The sequence below is a fragment of the Cyphellophora europaea genome (genome assembly GCF_000365145.1).
Source record: "Cyphellophora europaea CBS 101466 unplaced genomic scaffold supercont1.15, whole genome shotgun sequence".
NCBI lineage: Eukaryota > Fungi > Ascomycota > Eurotiomycetes > Chaetothyriales > Cyphellophoraceae > Cyphellophora > Cyphellophora europaea.
Window position 1 is genome coordinate 143,802 of NW_008481803.1, and position 21,131 is coordinate 164,932.

Consider the following 21,131-nt stretch of genomic DNA (forward strand, 5'->3'; position numbering starts at 1 on the left):
TCCGGAGCATCGTGGCTTGATTGCCATTCACGCAGGCGTCGAGCATGACTGTGGCCGACTGACCACGCACGAATGGCGTTGTCCGCTAGTGACTTCTCACGTAAGGCGTACACTCGATCGCGCCGTCGATGAGGAAATAGGCACGATGACAGAGCCAACAAATCACATTCGTTCTCTGTATTGTCTGAGGCACACTCTGAAAACCAGGTTCGAATGGTGTGTTCACGCTGCTGGTCATCGGCCTGTCGGGCGAGTGTCTGCCAAAAGCCGCACAGTGTCTTGAAATGCATAATCAGGCGAAGATAAGCTACGATGGAAGGGCAGCAAGGGCACAAAAATTGAACGTTGCTTAATTATTAGGGCATGTCTACAGGCGATCTGCTCCAGACCTGAGGTGTACAAAAAACTTCAGCAAGAGGTTGACGACTTCTATGAGCAAAACTGTCTCACAAGGCCTATAACTTATCTCGAGACGCAAAAGCTGCCGTATCACCTAAGCATGATCAGCTTATAGAAGCTGGGCTGGGGGAAGAATGCGGAGGACCTGGCGCCGGGGCGGGATCATCATTCTATCGGTATCAAAGCGACGATTCTGAGATCTTAAGGGTTAACATATGTCGGTTCGCTGTAGCGATAGTTTATCTCACACTTGGGAGAAGGAAGCTCAAATTCGACCCACACCTTGTGGCCTATGCCACTCATGTGCCCGGACTTCGTGATATTTCCCCCCCCCAAAACCCATTTTCTCATGATATTTGCAAGATCCAAGAACACCAACTGTGTAGCAAAAGTGCCCCGTGCGGGGGGCCAAGGGTCTAGAAGCCTGCACCACATAGTGAGTCAGATTAAGCGTCCTGGGTGCGCGTCATGAGCAACATCCCACATGTATCCCACCTACCTATTCTGGCCTTTCCTGGGGAATTCCTGGTTCAGGTTTGTGGTGACCTTCCCCAGAAAGACTTGGCAAGCACCCCAAACCCAATGCAAACCTCGGCGCCATCTCCAAGAGAATTTGCATCAAGTTCAAGGAACGCATGCTGGTTGAGATGCCCTTGCTCAGGAACCTAGTGGTGTGGACAACAAGGTACCAGTGTCTTGAAATTAAGCATGAACGAGTGTTGCAATCAAATTCTACCATACAGGCAGATACATATCTCTACGTGTGGTCTGTCGCATTCATAGCCATTTGGTGGGATTTCACAACATCAATGATGCGAACTCCATAGAGCTCTGCACTGTCCGTCGACGACCTTTGCGAGAATTAGGAAGGTGGGCGGTGAATGCATAATTCGCCTAAGGGAAGTTGTAGAGGTCTGTTCAGAGTTAGTGGGGTAGTTGTACGTGTGGAGAGAGCGAAGGGCAATGAGGAGTATCGAGGAAGAACTTGGGGGTGCCATTTCGAACCCCAAATTCGGGAGTACGGAAAGAGCCATTGATAAAAGGCAAAACTGGCAGCTCAGTCTGGATTCGTCAAATTCGGAGGCCCGTTTCGTAACTGTATAAAGCTTGACTTTCGTGCCTAAAGTCGAAAATTATCGTAGTTGTGTGTATTGCAGCGCGGCATTCGCATCGACTTGCTTCATTGCTCTTACTATCTCATCAAAGCAGGACACATTTAGAACCCTCTACTTCTCTAAGACAGCGGACAAGCTCGATATACTGAACACGACCAATTCAAATGAGCAGAATGGAACCTATAGTGCTTTATTCGACCAAGGACCTCCAAGCTGCTCACGAGGAAGTCTACCTCCATGGCCGATGCGAATCACCACCACCAGTTTTACCGGCGGGCATCAACAAGGGCATGTTTGACGCTATGCTAGTACGGATGGCTTCAATAGTTGGCATCAGCAATATTCACACAGGATCAAGGCTGCGAAATTTTTGCGACCCTTTTTCAGCCAGAGACCAGCACATCCCTTCAGTCGCTATATGGTACGATATTCTGTCTCTTAAGATATTTACTGTCCAATGCTAACTATGACGAGCCCTGGAAATGTGGAGGAGATACAACGAGTAATTTTTGTTGCCAACGAGTATAATCTACCAGTATGGACCACCTCAGGTGGTAAGAACTTGGGCTATGGTGGTCCGGCCCCCCAGCTACAAGGCTCGGCGGTTTTGTCGCTCCATCGAATGGACCAAATTCTCGAGGTCAATGAGGATCATGGATATGTTGTGGTGGAACCTGGTGTGACATTTTACGATCTTTCTCAGCACTGCGCCGCCAATGCTCCGTCGTTATGGCCAAGCATGACGTTCATTGCATGGGGCAGTGTTATAGGCAACGTGTGTTCATGTTCCCCCAGATTTTCGAAGTGCTCTCCCACGCCACGAGCACGGAGTCGCGCAATTTGCTCAAGCCTCTGCGAAGACTTATGAGAGTTGAGGCCCCCCAGTGGGAGGGCCTGTTTTCCGGGTGTCGCTTCTTTGACAGTCATGGAGAGACTGGCCTCTTATTAGGGCATACCGTCCTGTCGCCACCCTGCTGCAGTATTTATGAGCACATTCCCAAGTTTAACCTGAAGTCTGGAATGCGGCATGTTCTCATGATACCTGTCAATCTCATCGGAGGAATTTTCACACCCTCAGGTTTTCAGCTGAAGAATGGAGGACTCAAACTAAAGTTTATTGAAGATTGTGTGACAGCAGAATGAGCCAGTAAAAGGCAATAATTGACGAGAAGACCTGTGATACCAATTTCATTGCTCTCGATTTTGGAACAATTCGACATCGTGAAGCTGGGCTGATCGCAGCTCTTTCTCAGCTGGTGGAAGTAAACTTTGTCGCAGGGTTAGTCGAAGCGGCAACCGACTCAGTTCTCTGCAAACAGGCCAAGGTCTCCGGCTAGAGGCTGGAAGAATTCCAGGTGTTATCGTGAAAATCAGTCACCAAATTGGATGGCACACCAGTCGACAGAAAGCTTGTGGTACGCCCAGTATCACTCGTTCGGTCCTGAATAGGGCAAAGATCTGGGCAAGAAATCATATAAAAGAAAACCAAAACACCCATACATGTATGCTAGTCTTTCGATCGTTGAGCAAACTTTATATTTGTGCGCTTGATCTCCTTAGACTGTACCGTGTTTTCGCCTGAGTATGTATTTCAAGACACCATGCGACTTCTGGCAAACGTTCGCTGGACGAACTGATGACCACCGTTGTAAGGCACGATTCGAACCTGGTTTTCAAATATCGCTGCAGATGACCGTAAGGCTAGCTCCAGGCCTTGCTCAGTCAGCAGGACCATGTTCAGGTCATCAATCTTTTTTCGCGGTTTCCAGGTCAATTTCTCGCCTCCCTTACGATTGACCCCCCACTAGTATAGTCGGACATTACAACAATACGCCATTGCTGTACACTCTTAACCAAGCTGTCCTGTTGCTTCACCTCGGCATTTTGTGCTTTATTCAATAAGTCCCTGCGCGAGTCGGGGAACGATGCACGAACAATTCTGGAATGGCTTGAAGACTAATTGTATGTTTCCTGCCATGAGGTCGTCGCTTGCCGTATCGTGTCACTGACCATTGCCAAGTTCCAAAATGGGAGCACCTTTTGATTCATTGCACGAGACCCGACTTTGTTTCGTGAATTGGCCAATATGTACGAGGATTCGTGACTGATCGGGCTGCCAATGGCAACTAAAAGTGATCAGGTATCCTCGTGTCATGCCCCAGAAATACGTTGTACAGCTGGCAGGTGAAATAGTACAGCGAGCTGGCAGTGAAGGTCAGGCATGCAGAGTCTTCACTCATCCAAGCTCTACTGCTGCCCTCGTGGAATAAGTCACCTCGCCAGACCGTAAGGACATGGCGGTTTCACGCGACTCGTTGACCACACGAACCTTTGACATCGGTCGTCAGCGACTCTGGGTCGTCTTCATGAATGCTAAGGGTGCCCCACGGAGGGCCATGTATTGGGTCAATACAGGTGCCGGCATTTCGACTCGCCAGGCACAGGAGGCTCTGAAAAGCATCGACACTTTCAAGGAGGTCGACTCCAAGATCGCCTCTGAGCTGACGTCTGCGGAAGGTTCTGCAAACACTATCCACGACGCTCTTCGAGAGCGCATCATAAGCATCGTCAATCACCACCCCTTGACAACGGAGAACCGTCCAACCGTCATAGATGTTTTCCTCTTCCCAACGGGTATGGCCGCAATCTATCGAATCCACAGATACATTCTAGCCAAGTATCAGCCTATCAGGGCGAGCTGTTGATGGCGGAGCATTTGAAAAGTGTGGTAGATGTGAGGCGAGCGTCATCTTCGTTGTTAAGGCCCTGAAGAATAGCACAGTCCGACAGCTGCCCTTTCCAGGATAGCGTCATTTGCAGTGGGGGATAGTGCCATACTGCAATTATTGTTTTACAGTGTCTCGAATAACATCAGGGAAAGGCTTTGTAGTCAGGACATGCAGAGAAAGAAATACAGGCAGCAACCTTGGCAACCCCGCTGCGCCTGCCAAGGCTAGTGCCCGAGCCGTAGCCGCCAAGACGACACTATCGCAAAACCCCGTTGAGAGACCATTCTACATCATGCTATCGCACGCTACAAAGTCGTTCGCTGCAAGTCCTCAAACGGTCATCCGGATGCGCGAGCTGGGATAGCGGGCGCCAATGGTTTGATGGTCGCATATGATCGTGGATATGTGGAGGGAAAGTGGCCGGGCAGGCAGAAGATCGCGATTTTTGACATTGGTTTGTTTGTTCGTTATGAGGGTATAAATCCACGGAAAGGGACTCCTTGGCCATTAACAGCGGGTGCATTGCATCATGAAGGTAGGCTCGTGATCACTAGACATGATTCGAGGTTGGTTGTGAGGTCATTGCCACGGAACCAAAAGAGATGGTTAGGTGGGAGATACAGTTACAATTTCCCGTCTTGCCTATTCAATCATGCGATGCTGAACGGACACTCACTGTTGCCGTTTTGAAGTGGTTATCAAATCATAGGACAGTAAAAGATTCGGAGGAATAGTCGATAGTGAAGCGAGCGTCGCATTGGAGTTGAGGGAGAACCCTCTCCAGCGTCTGACTCTAGAGTTGGAATTTGGCGCTGCCGGCATTCCACTCCTGCCATGATTCCTTGTAGGATTTGACAACATTCACGCTGTATGCGAATAGCTGTTGGTCGTTGCCGCGTTGGGCTTGAGTGCCTGGTACCACTCTTTGCACAAATACAGGAATTCGTTCCGCATGTGCTTTTCCACAATTTCGTGGCACAAAAGTGCGCGTCAATTTCAGACACCAGGTGTTCACGGACACGACGGACCTCGTTCCTCCTATTCTTCCTACTATGCGAGAAGTAGATATGCGAAGATAGGTTTACAGTTCCTATTTACTGGTGATGTAGTCCCGACGAATCGCTTGAAACCTGTACAGTATCTGAGATCTCCGCCAACTTTGATTTGAGAAAAGCGACATCCTTGCTGGCACCTGCGGTCGGAAGTAGGACTGCCGCTAATAGTTCAGGTTCTAGTGTGTAAAGCAGTTGCGCCGGCCCCACTTCCTCGGCACGAACAGCAACGACAATCTTGTAACCTGTAACTTTTTCTTGAAGCCGTAAAGGCTTTTTTTGCGCGGTTCATTGCCGCCGAAGTAGTCGCACAATGGAGTAGTCTAAGTAGAGTGTGGCATCAGCTTTTGGCATAAGTTTGCATGGCCCAGCTACATTTGCAAGATTCATGTGGTGTTCTACCTACAGAGTGTTTGTGCGGGTAAGACAAGCCAATCGTTTTTGTCGGAATTTGGTTTTCCGTTTTACGCCCAACAGATCTGACATTCTGTCTCTCCTGTCAGGATATTTTCCACTCCCGCTCACGGTGAAGGAATCTGTGGTGCCACAGGTGGACAGCCGGGGTTTGGGCTTGTTACGTCAACCTGCATCTTGATATTCAAATATTAACACAATCTCTGCCCATTAAACCATGCGGCTGGACACTGAGGATCTTGAGCCTGCCTCTGTGATCTGAAAGATCTGCTGAACATTTTCAATCTGATTTTCTTATCTCGAGTAATTATGAGTCTGCAATCATCAATGCACCTAGTCGAATTAAGACTTAAGCGCCCTCGCGGAGACACTTGGGAATGATGCGACCCGGAGTGATTCCAGGTCTACAGCAGAGTAGGGCTCGTGAAACCATCAATGATCAGATACTCTCCTTGATGATATCTGCAGCCTTCTCCGCAATGGCGTAGACCGTCGCCTGTATGTTTCCCGAGATATGGAGCGGCAGTATGCTGGCGTCAATGACCCTGAGACGGTCCACGCCGATGACTCTGAGCGAGTCACTGACCACTGATCCAAGTGCAGCTGTGCCAATAGGGTGATATTGAGTTCCAGCGTGCTCTCTGATATAGCTCGCACGATTCTCTGCATCGCCCAGATCGATATTCTGGGAAGGAAAAACACGACCTTTGATTTGTTCAGCCAACGGACTTGTTCTGAACACCTCATCTGCTGCACGAAGACCAATTGAAGTCACTTCCAGGTCCACTGGATCTTGCAGATACGCTGGATCGATACGTGGTGGTTGTGATGGGTCACTAGTGTCAATGTGAACAGATCCCCGAGAGAAAGGATGACATAGCGCAACACCGACAGTCACCCGGCTTTGACCTGAAGATGCTGGAGCTAGAAATTTTGTTTGATCGTCCATGCGGCTGGGGTCGAGGGAGACTCCAAGAAATGAAAGCTGCAAGCCAGCAGCATCTTGATCTTCGAGCCTTTCTGACAAGACCCTGCGTACTTCAGACGATGGGCCCTTGACTCTGGCTTCACCTCTCATATTTGCACTTTTCAGCAGCTCTATCTCTTCTTTCGTTGCGACTTTGGCCACAGGAAGGAAGCAGATGGCGTCAACACTGTTTCCCAGTGGTCCAGGCTTTGCCGTTTGGTACTGGTCAATTGCTTCTTTCAGATGCTGGTCGTCGGTCAGCACATCGAGCGATGGCACCTCATCCTTCGTTTCATAGACCATGCAGGTCATGAGATGATCCTGAAGATTCTCTCCCACATCGTTACTTTCGACAACACAGCGTACGCCAGCATTCTCGAGTATTGCTCGATTTCCAATGCCGGAGAGCTCGAGAATCTGTGGCGTCTTGATGGCGCCAGCACATATCAAGACTTCCCGGTGTGCTTTCACATGTATTCTGCCGTTTTCTGCCATGAACGTGACGCCCGTCGCGGTCGGTCCGCAGGCAGCGCCCGTCTCTAGCGTTATCGTTTCCGCGCATACTCCAGTAAGGATTTTCAAGTTTCCTCGTTTCATGATCGGACTCAGGTACCCCGTGACAGCATAACTTCTTGTGCCTGAGCCCTTCGTCCTATCAATCGTACTCAGATTAGAGTGATCTCCCAGATGCTTGCCATTCCAGAAGTCTGAAGGTGAATCCCAGTCCACGCCCAAGAAAGCTATGGAAAGCGCCTCGTGCCAGCTTACTTCAATGGCTGGCTGCCAATCCGCGAAGGATGTCCTGATGGGACCCTTGCTACCATGAAGTCCCACGTCGAATCTTGGCGTAGGCTTCACCTTGTCCCCTTCCCCTGGCAAAACGAGGCCTTCATGCTTGTCGAAAAACGGTTTTAAATCGTTCCAACGCCACCCGTCGACACCAAACCTGGCCCAGTCATCATATTCCCTGCTTTGGCCCCGGACATAAAGCATGAAATTAATCGCACTTGACCCGCCCAATACTTTGCCCCGGGGGACCGCATGAATTTTGTTGTTAGTCCCAGCCTGTGAAACTGTCTTCATCATCCAGTCGTAGTCCTGATTTCCCGGAAGCGATGGGAACAACAATGGTGTGAGGATCTTCGGATCGTCCAACCTCGCTTCGCCCGCTTCGAGAACGCCCACGGTTATTGTGGGATCTTCAGTCAGTCGAGCTGCCACCACGAGTCCAGCAGTCCCTCCGCCGACAATAATGTAGTCGAAGTCATATTTCAAGAAGTCATGAAGGTCACAGAATATGGTGGATGAAGAGGTAGCCATTTCTGCACCCTTTGAAAATATCAAAGCAATACACCATCTCGTTCCAACCTTCCTATTTATAGGCCCAAAGGCGATATGTTACTACTAATTGGCTCGAACCATCCCAGAATGGCTACACCACTAAGACTTAACCTGACAAAGACAGTGCTGACTCCACGAATGATAATATCCTGACAGGTAGTGTGATGACTCACCTGTGTCCTGCCGCATGGACTATGCATACTCTGTATATGCTCTAGCTTGGCACAAGCTTTGACACACGTAATCCACGACAGAAAAATAGGTAACGCTGGCTGGTGTTGGAACTAAATTCAGGTTCTCTGTTCCGACGCGAGAGCTGCCCATCTACAGTCCAAGTTGAATCTACAATATCGGAGAACCGGCCAACTTTTCCCGGCTTATAAATGCCGCTGTTGACGTCTCTGCTGATCGGGTGAGTCATGACCAGATCTCAGTAGAAGAGTAAAGACCCTGCATGGGCAACCAATGGCTCCGTGTTCCGCCCACAACTTCATGCCCAGAACAGTCTCAATCCCTGTCGTGTGCACATAATCGATATCAATAGTCTCTCTGGCAGCTACGTTGACAAAGCACCGAGAAGGCAACTTTCGGAGCAATACGGTCAGTCAATGGTAGGGGCAACAAATCTCTGGTATTTGGTGTTGGTTGACTGTAGTTCTCAGAGAAGTAAAACCATTACTGACACCATTCTCTAAGGGAGGGATTGCAGTTCAGAATTCCATTGTGCAGTGGTCTGTTGAAGCCGCCTGATATTCGTTTGAGCAATTGACCTGGCAGAGCTCTCTCTCTTTCGTGGCCATGAAATCTGAGTGCGATACGATGCACTTGACAGTGCACAGACAGACAATCGCCACGAGTCGCCCGAGCTCTGTGATACAGCTATCCTCTGTAGACCGTTGCTGGTCTGCTTCTCTTCAATACGGAGAAGCCGGCCCGACTTCAGCATGTCAAAAACAAATCCTTGTATTTTTATAGTTTTGGCAATGTATGGCGAAGACTTCAGATACTTGATGTCATCAATGACACTCTGCTCGAAACTGAGGGTTACACGGGTCAGTAAAGATGGAAGAATTGTGCCGAGGTTTGATAGCATACTCCAGAATTTCGCCAAATTCCATGGCATCGAGCCTACCGTCTCCGAGACCTCGGGTTCGGAGACTCTCTCGAACCCTTTTGTTGTTGAGGTGTGTCATGCCACAGTCTATGGCTTCGTCAAATCTCTCGCATCTCAGTAGATGTTAGGCTACCTACCGACATGGTGGACAATCACAACATCGGTGATCTCCGTCATTGTACTTAGGATGACTATGTCTCTTACAGCAGGCTCGGCCCGGCCGCCTGCATTGCGGACGGCGACATACTCTATTCCGTCCAAATTGTCAGTTGGCGGCCCCTTTAGCATGCCGAACTCCTCCGGTATCAATCTTGGATCACAGCACGATAATAGCGAGCACTAGGGTCTTCCAGATGCTTCACACTGCCAGCATCAACTACTTCGGAGAAAGGTCTCAAGCACTTACCGATGATGACTGATGGGAAGTTTGCGGTGTTTCCCGTGACTTCCTCCACAGAATGGCTCTTGGTGTAAGCTTCGGCATATTTACTATGGATATTAAAAATAGATTCTCCCACGATGAGAAGACGCTAACAAACCCGTTTCTCAAAATCAAAGTGGTGACTGATGGTGGCACCCCGCTCATGACTGCTGTGTACTAAGCCCTGATCGGTATGTTCGGTATGTGAGAGATTTACACAACGTGAACAGCCGAAAATCCCACACACATCGAAAGGGTGGCGGTTAGGCGCCATTTATCCTTGCGACTTCTCAGAGTATCAGACGGTGAGAAGCGGCAACATCGACGCCGGATCTTAGTCAGGATGTTTGAAGTGGCGTAGATTAAAGTCAGGATCTCCTGTGACATCGAAATTTAAATTGCCAGACGCATCTTGCTGATACATGCACTGCAGAGTCTCAGTCACATTATCAACAGTGCATGCACTGCGATTTCAAACATCCTTCTTTTGGGTCAAATCAGTCCACGGGTTCTCTTGTGCATGCGACAGCAACAGGAACCAGACGAATCAAAGCAAAAATGCATATCCACTAGCGTAGCCGGCCAGCTCATTCTGATACCTTCGCACTGTACCGCATGTAGAAAGATTTGGACTGCCTAAATAAGCGACTGTTCAGTACCTCGAAGCGGTTAGGCAAATCGTATTCCAACTACACCTGAAATCGACAAGCCTTAACACTGCATTGCCCTAAAAGGAGAACTTCAGACGCAACGAACGTTGAAAGACTCAATCTCACTGATGACCCCGTTCCTGCGTTCTAGTTTTGTCGTATCATGACGTAGGTCTGCGTTGCCAGACTTGAGCAATTTTTGGATCCCTCTGTCATCTTTCACTGATATCATGCAAGGCTTGCCACCCATACATATGTCTCGTGCCTGAGCTATAAAGGGAGCGTAGATGACGGCGTTATATCGATCATATTGCAATTACTTGTCTTAATCTGATAAACACTGGCGAAATGGTCAGCTTTAACTCTATGACAATTGGGACTGATGTGGTCGCCAAGTTCAATGATCGAGTAGAAGGACGAACATGTATGTATCTCGAATGCTCCTGAACAATGAGACTAATGACCTTTGCAGTCTTGATCACAGGCACTAGCCCGGCAGGCATCGGTGCAGAAACAGCTTATTGCCTTGGTAAAGCTCATCCACGACTGTTGATTCTGGCTGGTCGGTCGCCGTCACGAATCCAGCCGGTCCTAGACAAGCTGAGAGCCGAGGGTGTAAACGCAGAAGTCCTCCTACTGGATCTGAGCAGTCAGAAATCGATCAGAGCATTCGTTGAAACAGTGAGACAGGAAAACATCAGGATCGATGTTCTCATCAACAATGCGGCGATTATGGCGTGCCCCTACGGGTTGACAGAAGATGGGATCGAGACCCAGTTCGCAACTAATTTTCTCGGTCCATTCTTACTTACCAATCTGCTATTACAGGCGGATCTTATTGTCGAGAGAATCGTCAATGTCAGTAGCTCCGCCTCGGTACGCTCGCCTCACTATCTTTTGGCTCCTTTAGACGACTTGACGTACAGCCACGGGCAGTCGTACGACCCTATACAAGCATATGGAGTCTCCAAGCTTGCGTTGGTCCTGTATACCCGAGCTCTCGCGGCCAAGGTTGCGTCAAGGGGCATCACTACCTTCTCCTTGAACCCAGGCAGCGTCATCTCTCCTTTGCAGCAAAACGTAACGGAGGAGATGCGGCAGAAAGCATTCAAGGCAGCATTGAAAGAAGACCCCAACTTCACGCCACCCGTCCGAAAAACCCTCCAACAGGGATGCGCGACGCAATTGAGGGCAGGCTTGGACCCTCATCTAAGGGATCAGTCGGGGGCCTATCTTGATGACTGTCAGGTCGTGGAACTCAAACAGCATCAAGGTTCATTCCATGCCAGAGGCAAGCTCTGGACTATTGGTGAGCATTTGGTAGGCGAGTCTTTCGACATCTGAGATAACGAATGAGATGATTCAACAGATCTATGCAATTGGGAATAACGGCGAATGCGACCGTATCTAGAAAGTATCCTGCATTAAAACCCATGGCAGATATACTGTATTCTGTGCGTCAGACAATTAGGGTGCGATGTCGCACCAAACATTCTGCGACAGAAGGAGGACAAGAATGTGTGCTCGCTTTTGACAGGGTGACTCATCGTAGCCATAACATCGATATCTCAAGGGCCTGTAGCACTACACGATTGGCTACACTATAGTCAGTTCAGTTCCTATGCAGGAATAATGCCATGGAAACGCCACCGGTATCCCGTCATGCTATTTGCTCAGCTCTCGATTCTTCTGATGAATGCCAAGGTTGAATATTGCTCCACGATCGTCCCCTAGGATCGAAACGCGGAACTATGTGCGCTGCTAGTGGAACAGCAAATCATAAAGCGTGGCTGCCGTTGGAGACTCGGGTTAGTAAGATTGGTCATTTGCTGGTAGATGTGCAGGAATAAGCTACCGTGTGATGCTTGCAAGAGTCGGCGCCCTCCTGCGCCATCCTAAGCCACTACAGCACTGTGCACGGCATATTGATCGTATATGTTTGATACGGTCTCCAAAACTATGTTCATGCACCATGGACAGAAATAAGAAGCAAGATCGAGAACAGCTCTGGCGCTTTCTCTCGATTGACCAACTGCAATAGTCCTTGACACGGCTCGCAAGAATATACACCTAGACTTCAATTGATGCCAACATCCATATGCTTCATAGAACGCTTTCCTACCTCTGTAAATGAACTCCTGTCCATCGAGGGCGGTTACACCTGCACTGCACTGTGCAATTCTCAAGCAAGTCCGTAACCATGAAACTTGATGAGCTGTACTTTTTGCCAGTAGCTGGATGCTCTCCTACCACAGAGCGAGAAGAATGGCTGATCGTCTCTGCGACTCGGTCGCACTCTGCCAAGGTCGCGCATGCTCGCTCACGATCAAAGAAAAAGACTATAACTTCCCGTTCACATAGAATCACGCCTCGCCCAACGGGCGGTATCACTACAGGAGGACTCGAACCATTCTTGCGCGTCGCCGACGATCTATCGGCCCTCGAGAGCAATCAATTAGGCAACTGTTCGTGATTTAATCATTCTCTTTGGGCAACTGCTAACTGTGGAGATTTGCGCAGGTATTCTGTGTTTTCTGATTCGAGCATCACGGATGTTGGCTTTTGTCCGATCCGCGATATCATCTTGCCAAAGCTGGCCATATCGGCAGCGGCAGTACAGTGATTGATGCTGATCTCAGACATAAAAGCAGGGTTGGCACAACACATGGTTTACATGAGGCGCGCAGCAATATACCCAAGACTGAGACTCTTGATACAGGACAGAACCTTTTTCCAGGACCCAGCTACAGCAATGACACTGGCAACAGCTATCGTGGCTGGATATCGATCGGGGCACGTCATGGCTGCCATATGCCACAGCTCTGCTTTACGGAATTGGTTCGTTTTGAGAGGTGGCTTGCATACAATCCTTCAACTTCCAGTACTTAGCCAAGCTGGTCTCCTCATTGTTTTCACCTTTTTCGATAATGCAATCTTTCGGAGTCGCATTGAACTGGAATCCGCACTGGGGCGATTTCGAGTACCCACGGGACGACGGTCACCCTCGCTTACCCAACACCTGTACGCTTCAGGAGAGGGAACTCAAATCGCTCTGTTATATTTACTCAACGCTTTGCTGGAACTGCCAGGGGAGGGTGTGCTCTCTAATCTCGAGGCTGAATCAGCAGACATGAATGTCGCGCCAGGTGCATTGATCCTTAAGCTTGCCAAAGTCTCTCAGCGATCGAGTTCGGACGGGCGGGCCACCTTCTGCTCTCTGGAAGCAATCGAATTTGTGAGACTCTTATCCTATACAACGGTTACTACCCGCACAGCCATCGTCCGGTCACTTTCAGGCCGTCTCTGCGGAAATGGAGCAGAGGAATTTGATTTGCAGAGCATAAAGAGTGAGATTATTCGAGAATGTACACGAAGGGCTACGTCGTCATGTCGTAACAGATCAAGTCGGACCCCTACAATCGAGTCGTCATCTCGAAGTGGCCAGAATGGCTCAAAAGTACAACCTTGGTTGATGAATGTCAGTATTGACACAAGTCAGTGCCCCTGTATGGCCAAGGGGACCGCAGATGAACTGCATTGTCCCATGCGGACTCGATTGCCTACCGGCAGAAGTATCAATGATCTGTTCATTCTGGTCAGGTATAATTTTCAAAGAGTGGTCTCCCGGCCCCCAAAACTCATCGTAGTTGGAGACTTGTCGATCTGGTTCCCGTACAGCGACTCCTAATATTAGCCTGATCGAATTCTTTCTCCATGAGCTACATAAGGAAGTCGGGCTCGGAAAGTGAGATTGCTTTAGCCTATCCTAGCTAGTGGCGGCCGACGTTCGTATACGATGCTCACTTCTGCGGCGGCGGCAAAACTTCGTGCAATTTGAAGAGAATCGTCGCTTATTCAACACAGACTCTGCCTCATGACTAAGGACTTGTTGCAAGATGACATTCCCTGTAAAGGTGGCGAGACATTATCACTGGTTCTCAAGTTACTTGTCCGCAGCAGGCAACAAGCTTTTCGGGAACAAATGGGAGGATATAGAGGTGACTGTAGGTCAATCTCTAGTTTGCAGGTCCTTGCATGAAGAGATCTATGGCGAGCATCCATTCCGAAGCTGTGACATAGCTGAGGAGCTGTACTTGGATTGCGATATCAGCTGGCGACAGATGGTATGAATACACTATAGAACTTGCGGATGGCAATATTCTACAAGTAATTGCCTCAGACATCCTTTCACAATGCAAGTCAAAGAAATAAAACCCCCGGCCGCAAAATACACAACTGGTAGTCCTGTGTCAGCAGATGCTTCATCAACACCGTCGATTCAACGTTTACTTTGTGAGCCCCCCAAGTAATCCGATATAGCACAACGGAATTCTACACTACGACGACGAACGCGTTTGCAGAATGTCGACTTCGACTTCGTCGCTCTCTACCCCTTTGGCAAGACTTGACGGAACGCGCTTTAATTTTGTTGACGACAGATATCATGATCGAATAAGACACGAAACTCGTCGTACGCTACACCCCTCCTGCAACTAACAATGGCTACTATCTCTAAGAAATGTCAGCTAGATCATTCTTACGCCAGGCAGAATGCTCCCTTGTAAAGTTTCCATCTTGGAAGTTCAGGGATGAGTATAACACGTCTCGGAAGCCTGTGCACCTCGATAGCATTGCTTCGAATGACTGGAGTGTCAGGCACTCATTATTCGCCTGCGTCAACCCACATCGCCTCAGCGATTCGATTTCGACATTGCAGACTTTGCCTGAGGCTGATGGACGTGTTCACTAATCATTGTCATGTAGAGAAAGGCTTACATGCGCTATCTCCTGCCGAATCCTGTGCCTCTTCATAAGTTCAAAAGCCGCCTTGATTCCAGCTTTCTTACCGAGATGTGGTCACTTTCAGTCTTACCTTAGCTTCGTTTTTTCACTTTAGGTTTGGCCTACTTTTCATTGCATCGACACAGCCTATCCTACTCGAGCAGCAACTTACCATGGACACATACGCAGTCCCCGTTGACCATGAGCATGTCCAGATCAGACCTGGCCGCAGAACAGGTCTACCCATCATGATCGCAGTTCACTCTACCATCTTAGGACCGGCAATTGGCGGTCTCCGCATCAAGCACTATGAGAACATGTCCGACGGGCTGGCTGACGTGCTACGACTTTCTCAAGCCATGACGCTCAAGGCGGCAGCTATTGACAACGGAACAGGGGGTGGAAAAGCTGTCGTTCCTTTGCCGACAGATTTGGTGCTGACGTCGGCACTGAAAGAAGCAATCCTGTTGGATGTTGCGGACTTTGTGCATTCACTTGACGGGACCTACTACGCCGCCCCCGATGTCGGTACCGGTCCAGCTGATATCGATATCATTCACCGTCGCACCCCGTACGTTGGCGGGTACTCCAAGGAGGCAGGGGGTGCGGGAGGCACCACCTTTGGTACCTTTGTTGGTGTCGACCAGGCCATTCGTTCCGCCATCAAAATTGTCTTTGGCCGCGATACTGTGTCAGGGCTCTCTATCGTCATCATCGGTCTAGGAGGTATCGGCACCCTGCTAGCAGAAATCTTTGCCAAAGAGGGCGCCGAGCTTTCTGTTACCGACATCAACCCTGAGCGGAAGGACCTGGCCGATAAACTTGGTGCAAGATGGATGAGCCCAGAAGAGACTTTGGTCAGCCAATGCGACATCTTCGTACCATGCGCACTCGGAGGGATTCTCAACAAGGAATCCGTGGGCGATATCAAGGCGCGGCTCATCTGTGGCGCTGCAAACAACCAGCTGGCATCCGATGACATTGCCGCAGAGCTCACGCGTCGAGGCATCGTGTATGTTCCAGATTTCATTGCCAATACTGGTGGGCTGATGTACGCTACTGCGGTCGAATTGCGCCACTACTCTGAGGCTGCGGCAGCGGAACATACGAAAAGCTCCATCGATAGGAACGTGAGGGAGTTGTTAGAGAGAGCAGAGAAGTTGGGGATGACCACGAACGCTGCGGCTATAGAGATTGCCGAGAATCGATTGAGGGCTGCTGCTTTGCGGTGAAGGCATTAGATTTCGAAAATTACGAGCTATATACACGATTTCATTGCTGAAGCTGGCTGTAAGTTACATTGTAGACACTTGGTGACCTTTCTTGTGGTGTCAAAGCCTACATACTGTTCCAAAAAACCAACTGCACTGAGGCATCTGCGGCGTCTGCTAGCTAGGCACATGTAGGGAAGACGTGTTGCCGCGATAATAGTTGGTGCATGCGTCCGTTGAAGTACAGCTCGTTGCGGTCGTTTAGCCTCTGCAATAGTGGAGCAAGTATTCCATCAAGAAGGAAAACGAAGCGACACTTAGGGAAAAAGGTTTTGAATCTTTCGATCCGGATTTTTATGAGCCTCGTAGTCCATGATCAGGTGAAATTGATCGAACTTTTCACTTGGCGTCTTTTTGTCCCAGTTAAGTCGCAGATCCAGGATTTCCGAACGGCAGGAAAGCCTCGGTACTATCTGAAAACTGGAGGGCTGCAGTCGAACCTTGATCTCATTCATAAGAGAGTCTCGATTCGCAACGACTTGAGCATCTTTCCATTGGGGCATATGTGAGACAAAAAAATCTAGCGTGGCGAGATCCATTCTATAGGACAACGGGGTCTGCTCGTGCTATGTAGACAAAAGTGAACCACCGAGCGAACCTGCTAATATATAAGTTCTCTGTGCTTGGAATTAAGCAAGAAGTTGACCAGGATGCTTGATGATCATGAGATGCGCACACCGGCCAAAAGCAGTTAATTGCTAGTGGTTCCTACGTGCCAGTCATACCGGTTTTCGCTTCGCCATGTAACCTGGTAACGGATGTTTCTACGCAATGCCGCACTCTACGAAGGTGTATCTGCCAGTCCCTCATTCACACAGCAAGGTAGTAAAGAGTATGGGAAACATACCCCGCTTAATCACTTCATCCCCGATTTTGGAATCTCCGGCCTGAAATATTGGACAATAATTGGGGAAGCAGTACGTGACTGCTTCATTCACACTACTCTAGGCTAGTAACTTGGGATCCAGAAGCTGATAGAGAAGATACTCAGAACCCTGAGCTTTCAAGAATGGCATGCACAATCTCCTTGACATTGAAGCTAGCAGGGATAGTGCCGCATTCTGAACCCTGCTAGCGCAATCACAGTCACCACTAGTACTAGTGCATCAGAACACAGTCAATCATACGTCCAGTCATGCCTCTGTGTTAGAATACCCATCCAAGCTTTGATCCACAGCAACTCCGGGCTGGGTTGAGGGAGTATGGAAATCCTGTTCTATCTCTGCCCCAAGCGATACACATGAGTGGCATGCAATGCAGAAGGGCAATAATCTTTCCTGTCCAGACGCAAACGAAGCTCGTAGCCACTCAGCCCACGTGCCAGCTTGTGCAAAATACAAGACGGACCCTTTATGTTGTGATGGTGAGGGTTATAGCACTTTAAAGACTAGAGTAGACGGGGAGGAGGAGGAGGAGGAGGAGGAAGAAGCGGTCAAGGCGACGGGGTTGACAACAACGGCATCAGATGGGGCTGTATTTGTCGGAGGTTGGCGCCCAGCTGTCAAGAGTGACTATCTTGGCCCTTTGTGTAAGTAGACGAATGACAAGCTTTGTTTCCCGCACTCTCGCCCTGCAAGTCAATATAGGAGCCTCCTTCCAAGTATCACGGGAGAACCTGAAATGTCTCAAGTACCCGAGTTCCCTCGGTTCTCGTTTTCAGACTTTTCCTCACTTTCTCATGGATGACAGAATTGCTCAGTCCAACATGGTAAGACCGTCTGTCCCACAGCCAAATTTCGCATTAACCACGGCTCGTACAGAGTACCACCGATCAACTGCTCGCGATCCTTCTTCCTTTTATATGGACAGGGAAGCTTCCATCGGAGTCGCAAGATCCGAGTTGGGATTGTCGCCACCTAACGCCACAGATTGTTGATGGGATGGTGGTACAGTTGGGGGCAGGCCAGGAACTTACTCCGAGGAAGAGGCTGAAAGTCTCATTCACAAGCTCAAGATCGCTTTTCACCAGCCCTTCGCTGTCGCTTGGGTCCAGGGACACCTCTGAAATACTTCTACCTGTTGGCCTTTACCTTGTTGCGCTGGGCCACGATGTTTCCAACAGAACGACCCGGAGCAACTTGGAGCTTCCCTATCGCGAAATATGCCAGCGCCTTTGTCTCAGTATGACTGAACTTGGGCCGGTCTTCAAGGAATGCTGCGATATAGTTGGTATTCCGACCAGTTCTCCCTTCCTGAGAGGAATCGGCATGTCACCACTCTCCTGTAAGGATAGCGCTGTGGTTGATGGCGGATTTCGAGCCTTCTATAACGATAACCTCTGGTACTACCCCAGTGCGGCAACTCGAGACAATCTTGCGTTGAAAGTACCGTGGGACAGAGCTGACGCTGTCCTGAATCCTTCTGAGGCACTTATCAGTGATGCGATACCAGTACACTCACTGGGGCTCAAAATTAAAGTCAGGGAATATGGCCCGGTGGCTAAACCGCGTCAGATATTGATATGGCTTTGGGGCGGTAAGGCAAACCAAACAGAACCTGCAAAGTAGCTAACCTCAACCAGGAGGCTAGCAATTAGGTGATGTAGAGAGCGATGCAAACGTACTTCAAAAGCTACGCAAAGGTATGATTCTATTGACTATCCACCTCTAGCACATGCTAACTAGCTTCAGCACTGGGTTTCCCTATTATCTCTATAGGCTACACTCGAGCGCCCTTCCCTGCTCCTCTTCAAACAACTTGCGATGCTATCGACTGGGTTAAGGCTCAGTATGGGGCAGCTGACGTTGTTATCGCCGATTTTTCTAGGTCAGACCAATTATAACCTCCGCTGTAGTTACTGACATTTACAGTGGCGCTGACCTCGCAATCGTTGCTGCATTACATCGATATAGCAATTGTATTCGGGGAGTGTGCCTTATTGCACCATCTCTTGACAACACTGAGGGTGCGCAGCACAGATACAAAGGTGCATCTCCTTGGTTCACCCCAGAACGTATGGAGTACTATCAACGGTCATATGTACCTGATGCTGCTGATCGTTGGGACTGAAAAATCAGTCCAAGCCATACTCCGAACGAGGTCCTCAGCAGAAGTGCTACAAAGTTTGACGTGTCGATGTACATCATGGGCGCCGATATTTTAAGAGATGAGGACGAAGGCTTCGTCGAACGTCTGTTTCAGCACGTATACCAGATACGAAGCAAGCTGTACCATGGATACCCTCACATGGCTCTGAATATACACAGGGTGTTGGGCTATGAGCTTCTGACCGACCCGGTGAAAGATATTCAGGCAATGCTTGCCCACAATCTGTGCCCGGGATGCCTAGAAGGGGGAATGGATCACCAGTTTGAGGATCGATTTGTCACTACTACTGAGCTACTGAAATTTCGATTGGATGGCGCATCTAAACCACTCGGCTCGGGGTAGGACTGTTTGAGGGTGGTTGGGACAGATGCTAATTAATGGAATCTGATCCGCATAAGCACAGCTTGCGCACCTGCGCCATTTCGTGGAATGATGGCTACTGTGATCTCTCATAATGCTTGCCCGATTTAGGGTCTTCGAAGATAATTTAACATTCGTCGGTAATAATCAACTCGTCGTCGTTCCCACAGGGTGCGGAATGCACGAGGAGCCCGAAGACACAATGCACCAGCCATGAAGAGCTTGCCTACGTCTCAGCGCGAAGCGCATTCTTACCTGGCGATGTATGTTTGGGCAAGGAGAGATAATGTCTGATTGGATTACAAAGCGTTTCCAGCACTCCGACATAGATGGAGATGTTGTCAGTGCATCCGTTGTACTGATATTCGAAACAAGTGCCTTTCACTTGATCCGACAACGACTAGCCGTGAGTTCGTCTGGACTCCGGACGATAAGGTTGGCAAGTTCGAAGTCATCACAGAAATGCTCGTTGCTACTGTCTACGTGGTTAGGTATCTTTCACATGAGCTCTTCAATGGTCGTTGTTGTCCCTGTCTGAACTGCTGCGTGTGAAGCCACGGGTCCCGTAGAAGTTCTCCAGCCGTTGCACGTCTATCCGGTGACCACTGGAGCATTCTTTTGACGAATCTGACAAAGCAGTCTCTGTCGCGCCCAGACAGTGACTGAATGGTGTTTGCAAGATTACTGCATGGTGGCGGAACTACGTTACTAAAATTGCCTCTCAACGGTTAGCAGTAGGAAAGTTGATATCAAATCCATGCTGACCACCGCATGACACTCCTCAAGAGGCTGACGGAGGATTGACTATTGACGCAGCGTCAAAAAGTAATGCTAGCCGATGACAGCAGTGGCTTAGGAAAATCTGGAACAGGTAGGTTTGTCCCGTAGCTTGAACGCGACCGGAGCTTTGGAACCCGGTTTATAACCTAGATGTCTTCGCGATAGGAACGTTGATCCGGATGCGTTATGGAGAGTCTGTGCGAGGAAAGAAGGCCAGCGACTGCCTGCAGCCAGGCCACTTTCTCCGACTGCGTCGAGCATACGGTGAGATCAGGTGTGGTGGTCGGCTCACAGAAGTATGAGGACCAACGGCTGCTCAACTGTGCAAGTATCTGTTACGACCCAGGTCGCCTGCAGGCCGCCCTCAGCCACCGGTGACGTTTCGGCCCGAGGAGCACAGGAAGGTTAGCCGAGCCTAGGGACTCCAGGTCACGTGACCGCCATGATGGGTCTGCCGGGTTGATGGGTCGCGATGGCCACCCAGCACTACCCAGCACACCTATCAGACCCAGTATTACATTCTCTTACGAAAACTATATAGAGGGACAGATCGTCTCGGCATTAAATAGGACTCTCGTAGTTAACTTCGTTGCCTAACAACGCTTCATTACTCAGACTGCTCTATTTGCTGGAACCTTCTGATACCTCTACCTGGCTGACCAAGTACAGCACACTGCGTTACTAACCA

The 21,131-nt window shown here is 49.4% G+C and overlaps 6 protein-coding genes across 6 annotated transcripts; 5 read left to right on the forward strand and 1 right to left on the reverse strand.

Annotated features, from left to right (window-relative positions):
* Positions 1 to 2,083: 2,083 nt before the first annotated feature.
* On the forward strand, positions 2,084 to 2,197 carry HMPREF1541_10872 (uncharacterized protein; the record flags this gene model as incomplete). Its single annotated transcript, XM_008715541.1, has 1 exon — positions 2,084 to 2,197. The coding sequence occupies one exon, from the start codon at positions 2,084 to 2,086 to the stop codon at positions 2,195 to 2,197; it is 114 nt and encodes a 37-aa protein (XP_008713763.1).
* A 1,611-nt stretch (positions 2,198 to 3,808) lies between these two features.
* Positions 3,809 to 4,219, forward strand: HMPREF1541_10873 (uncharacterized protein; the record flags this gene model as incomplete). The annotated part of the gene is made up of 1 exon (XM_008715542.1): positions 3,809 to 4,219. One exon carries the CDS (start codon positions 3,809 to 3,811, stop codon positions 4,217 to 4,219), a length of 411 nt encoding a protein of 136 aa, XP_008713764.1.
* A 1,929-nt stretch (positions 4,220 to 6,148) lies between these two features.
* On the reverse strand, positions 6,149 to 7,996 carry HMPREF1541_10874 (uncharacterized protein; the record flags this gene model as incomplete). Its single annotated transcript, XM_008715543.1, has 1 exon — positions 6,149 to 7,996. The coding sequence occupies one exon, from the start codon at positions 7,994 to 7,996 to the stop codon at positions 6,149 to 6,151; it is 1,848 nt and encodes a 615-aa protein (XP_008713765.1).
* Positions 7,997 to 10,550: 2,554 nt separating this feature from the next.
* On the forward strand, positions 10,551 to 11,546 carry HMPREF1541_10875 (uncharacterized protein; the record flags this gene model as incomplete). The annotated part of the gene is made up of 2 exons (XM_008715544.1): positions 10,551 to 10,626; positions 10,675 to 11,546. 2 exons carry the CDS (start codon positions 10,551 to 10,553, stop codon positions 11,544 to 11,546), a joined length of 948 nt encoding a protein of 315 aa, XP_008713766.1.
* A 3,611-nt stretch (positions 11,547 to 15,157) lies between these two features.
* HMPREF1541_10876 (uncharacterized protein) lies at positions 15,158 to 16,216 on the forward strand (the record flags this gene model as incomplete). Its single annotated transcript, XM_008715545.1, has 1 exon — positions 15,158 to 16,216. One exon carries the CDS (start codon positions 15,158 to 15,160, stop codon positions 16,214 to 16,216), a length of 1,059 nt encoding a protein of 352 aa, XP_008713767.1.
* Positions 16,217 to 18,378: 2,162 nt separating this feature from the next.
* Positions 18,379 to 19,645, forward strand: HMPREF1541_10877 (uncharacterized protein; the record flags this gene model as incomplete). Its single annotated transcript, XM_008715546.1, has 5 exons — positions 18,379 to 18,730; positions 18,792 to 18,836; positions 18,886 to 19,021; positions 19,066 to 19,215; positions 19,273 to 19,645. 5 exons carry the CDS (start codon positions 18,379 to 18,381, stop codon positions 19,643 to 19,645), a joined length of 1,056 nt encoding a protein of 351 aa, XP_008713768.1.
* Between the last annotated feature and the right edge of the window lie 1,486 nt (positions 19,646 to 21,131).